The sequence below is a fragment of the Myotis davidii genome, unplaced genomic scaffold, assembly GCF_000327345.1.
Source record: "Myotis davidii unplaced genomic scaffold, ASM32734v1 scaffold1439, whole genome shotgun sequence".
Classification (NCBI taxonomy): Eukaryota; Metazoa; Chordata; class Mammalia; order Chiroptera; family Vespertilionidae; genus Myotis; species Myotis davidii.
Genome location: NW_006292342.1, coordinates 1,681,280 through 1,686,326, shown reverse-complemented (window position 1 = coordinate 1,686,326; position 5,047 = coordinate 1,681,280). Strand labels below are relative to the sequence as shown.

The 5,047-nt window shown below is 38.5% G+C and overlaps 1 protein-coding gene across 1 annotated transcript in view; it reads right to left on the bottom strand.

The window, feature by feature from the left end:
• Positions 1-4,154: 4,154 nt before the first annotated feature.
• LOC102774783 (zinc finger protein 124-like) overlaps positions 4,155-5,047 on the bottom strand; it is a 46,909-nt gene continuing 46,016 nt past the window's right edge. The window contains exon 4 of the mRNA XM_015565352.1: positions 4,155-4,226. Coding sequence (XP_015420838.1) covers positions 4,196-4,226 — 31 coding nt within the window. The 3' untranslated portion in view covers positions 4,155-4,195. The remainder of the gene's footprint in view (positions 4,227-5,047) is intronic.

The window sequence follows — 5,047 nt, the reverse complement described above, 5'->3', positions numbered from 1 at the left end:
ATATATATATACACACACACTATTTCTCCAGTTGCATTTTCACTTGTCCAAGAAAGGCTCTCCCACATTCCATATGTTCATACACTTACTCTTGAGGCCCTTCATGGTTCTGTAAAGAACTAGGATGGCCAAAGGCACTTCTACAATCTTTACATGACAGGGCTTCTGTTCAGTGAGTTCCTTCATCCTTCACAATAAACTGGAAGAAATGAATGATTTCTAACCCTCTTACATTTCTAGGGTCCATCCCCAAGAAGGATAATCATACTAGTTCATGATGGTACACCTGAGAGATAAATGAAGGCTTTTTGCTACTCTTTACATTAACAGTATTTATCAATACATTTTATTTTCAAATGTGTGTAAAAATTAGTTGGGAACCTAAAGGCTTTACCACATTCCTTGCATTGATATGATTTCTCTCCACTATGAGCATTTTTGTGAATTTGAAAGGATCTGGGATGACTATAGGTTATCCCACATCGCTTGCATCCATAGGGTTTCTTCCCAGTATACATTTCACATATCTAAGAGAAAACGCATGGCAAAGAGATTTACTTCATTCCTTAGTCATGAGGATTCTATCATGACTACTTTTGTCATCCAAGATGTGTGAGACAATGGAAGCTTTTCCCACATTGTTTACTTGCATAAGGTTTTCCCCCAGTACGTGTTCTTCCATGCTTCCTAAGAGAATTGGAGGAACTGACAGCTTCAACATATTCCTTACATTCATAGTGCTTTTCTCCATTGTGTGTGCTTTCATTTCTAGGTGTGTACAGGAGGCAACCAATTGATGTGTTTCTCTCACATCAATATTGCTCTTTCTTTGTCTCTAATTTCCACTCTCTTAAGGGAAAAATATCCTCAGGTGAGTATAAAAAAAAGAAAAAGAATTGGGATGGTCAAAGGCTTTTGTACAATCTTTACACAATAAGGCTTATTTTCCGTGTGAATTCTTTCATTCATTATGCTTACTCTCCACTGAGTATTTAGGTGAATTTGAAGGGAACGAGGATGAATAAAGGCTTTCCCACACTGCTATCATTCATAGTGTTTTTCCTTACTATGAGTTCTTTCATGATATCACAGGAAAGTTGGATGAGAGAAAGCTTTACCACAATGATTACTTTCGTAAGGTTTTTCCCCAGTATGAATACTTTCATGAGCTCGGAGGGCACATCGATCACGGAATGTTTTACCACATTCTTTACATTCCCGAAGCTTCCTTCAATCATGACCTTTTTTATGTCTTTGAAGAGAGCTGAGATAACTGAAGGCTTTCCCACATTGCTTACATTCATAAGTTTTTTCCCCAGTATGAGTTATTTCATGACGTTGGAGATAATATTGATAAAGGAATGTTTTATCACATAGCTTACATTTATGATGCTTCTTTCCATCATGACTTATTTTATGTATTGTAAGAGAGCTGAAATAACTGAAGGCTTTCCCACATTGGTTACATTCATAAGGTTTTTCCCCAGTATGAATTCTTTCATGACTTTGCAGAGAATATCGATAAAGGAATGTTTTACCACATTCCTTACATTCATGTGGCTTCTTTCCATCATGAAGTTTTTTATGTCTTCGAAGAGAGGGGAGATAACTGAAGGCTTTGCCACATTGCTTACATTCATAGGGTTTTTCCTTATGAGTTCTTTCATAATGTCGGAGGTAAGTTGGATAAGAAAAAGTTTTACCACAATGGTTACATTCATAAGGTTTTTCCCCAGTATGAATACTTTCATGAACGCGGAGGGCACATAGATCACAGAATGTTTTACCACATTCTTTACATTCATGCGGCTTCTTTCCATCACGACGTTTTTTATGTCTTCGAAGAGAGGTGAGATAACTGAAGGCTTTGCCACATTGCTTACATTCATAGGGTTTTTCCTTAATATGAGTTATTTCATGACATTGGAGTGAAGCTGGCCTAGCGAAAGCTTTACCACAATGGTTACATTCATAAGGTTTTTCCCCAGTATGAGTTCTTTCATGACATTGCAGAATATGTCGAAAAAGGAATGTTTTACCACATTCCTTACATTCATGAGGCTTCTTTCCATCATGACTTATTTTATGTTTTACAAGAGCGTATCGATAACTGAAGGTTTTCCCACATTGCTTACATTCATACAGTTTCCGAGGAATATGCGTTCTTTCATGATTTCTAAGGAAAGCTTTCCCACTGGTACTGCCTTCATGTCTCCAAATATATCGGTGATACTTGAAAGCTTTCGTAGGTTCCTTACATTTATAAGGGCTTTCTTCATATTCCTGACAGAGGTATAGTTTGGGTACAATGTGAGAGCTCAGGTGGTTATTCAAGGATAAATAACCCATGAAGATTTGCCTACACAACCTGGATTTAGGTTGCTTTATTTCAGTAGGAGTTTCTTCCTTTTCATTAAGATTTGGAATCTGGCTGAAGTTTTCTCTGAATTGAGTACCATCTTTCCTTTTACAGAGTCTCTCTACCATATGACTGCTGTAAAAATCAGAAGCATATTATTAATACTCTCTTAATGATTTAATATTTATTGATAGTATGATAATGACATCTTTACCATTTTCAAGGAATGTGGGGCATTTCTGTACATTTCAATTTTTTTAAAAAATATATTTTATTGATTTTTTACAGAGAGGAAAGGAGAGGGATAGAGAGTTAGAAACATCAATGAGAGAGAAACATTGATCAGCTGCTTCCTGCACACCCCCTACTGGGGATGTGCCTGCCACCAAGGTACATGCCCTTGACTGGAATCGAATCTGGGACCTTTCAGTCCGCAGGCCGACGCTCTATCCACCGAGCCAAACCAGCCAGGGCCATTTCAATTTTTAAAAGTGGATATCCCAAAAACCTCTGAAGTAGGATGGATCATAAATATTATAAAAACACTTATATTCATTAATGGTATTTACATATTTTTTTAAAATGTATTTTATTGACTTTTACAGAGAGGAAGGGAGAGGGACAGAGAGTCAGAAACATCGATGAGAGCGAAACATTGGCCAGCTGCCTCCTGCACACCCCAAACTGGGGATGTGCCCACAACCAAGGCACATGCCCGCGTCCGGAATCGAACCTGGGACCTTTTAGTTTGCAGGCCGAACCTCTATCCACTGAGCAAAACCGGTTTGGGCCTGTATTTTTTTTAAATGAGATTTTGATGAAATAATTCTAAGAATCAATACATTTAAAACTGGGCTGACATAATTGGATTACCTGTTTTTAAGATTGTTTTGTGGACTGGGTCCATGTGGCTCAGTGGTTCAGCATGGACCCACCCGCCAGGGGGGTTGCCAGTTCTACTCTCCAAAAGAGAATATGGCCAGGTTGCAGACTTATTATCCCCTGTACAGGGCGTGCAGGAGGCAGCTATTCTATGTTTCAATCTCTCCCTCTCACCTCCACACTGTAAAATAATAAAAACATAATTTCGCACCACTGGCGTGGCTCAGTGATTGAACACCAACATATGAACCAAGATGTCATATTTCGATTCATGGTCTGGGAACATGCCGATGTGGTGGGCTTGATTCCGAGTGTAGGGCATGCAGGAGGCAGACGATCAATAATTCTCTCTCATCATTGATGTTTGTCTCTCTTTCTCCCTCTCTCTCCCTACTTCTCTGAAATAAATAAATACATATTAAATAAATGAATAAGTAAAATAAATATTTGTAAGATCATATTTAAAAAAAAAAAAAAGATGCTCTTACAGGACATTGCTTTCTCATGGCAATGCGACTCACCGTTCCTAGTTTAATTACCAATGTTTTCCCTTTCCACATTTCAGTTCTTGAAACAGCACTGATGAGCAAGCAACACTAGTTTTCCAATTAACTAAGTAAGTAACAAATTGTTGGCAGCCAGAGTCGCTATGTGGTTGATGGTCAACCTATGAACCAGGAAGTCAGGGATCAACTTCCCAGTAGACCTGGTTTGATGGCTAGATCCCCAATGTGAGGCATACAGGAGGTAGCAAATCAATTATTCTCTCTTATCATTGATTTTTCTATCTCCCTTTCCCTTCCTCTCTGAAATCAATAAAAATGTATTACAAGAAAAAATAGAATTTGTGATAACTACCTACTGATGCCAGGTTCCAGAAGGTTTCCAGCATCACATCTGTGTAGATTTTCTTCTGGGTTGGATCCAGGAAAGCCCACTCCTCCTTGGTGAACTTCACATTAACATCCTCAAAGGCCACTGAGTCCTAAAACATCCCACATAGGCACGGGTGAGATAGACAGCATGAGTTATCTATACATACTTCGTAAGTAGTTCACAGGAGACACGTGGTCCCCAACGTTGAGTCTATAACTTGATCGTAACACTAGCAAGACTATTTGCCACACTCACTTCCTCATGAACACATGGAATTTATTTATTTTTTATTTTTTAAAATATACTTTATTGATTTTTCACAGAGAGGAAGGGAGAGAGATAGAGAGTTAGAAACATCGATGAGAGAGATACATCGATCAGCTGCCTCCTGCACATCTCCTACTGGGGATGTGCCCACAACCCAGATACATGCCCTTGATCGGAATCGAACCTGGGACCTTTCAGTCCGCAGGCCGATGCTCTATCCACTGAGCCAAACCGGTTTTGGCACATGGAATTTATTGATATTATTTTATTGTGATCACTTCAAGTCTTCACTGCTCTCTAATATCAGAATAAAGAGCACCCTGAACAACTTCAATTTAATAAATTAAAATACTTCTATTTTAAGCTTATTGATTCCTTGTGAGAAAATTCAACTCCTTTATAACCACCATTTGATGCAGCACTACATGACACACACAGTCATAGGTGCATAAAGTTTGAATGACCATGAATGGAATAAAGGCTTGATAGCTTTCTTTTCTATTCTCAACACCAAACAGGAGAGACCAGGGGGTGTGAGCAAATTCAACTTGGAACAAAATGTAATTGGCCATATTGTCCTGAAGTACTCCAGATTATTAGAAGGAGTCAGATACACCTGAATGAATGAAAGCATTCTTATGGAGTAATATGGATGATCATTTG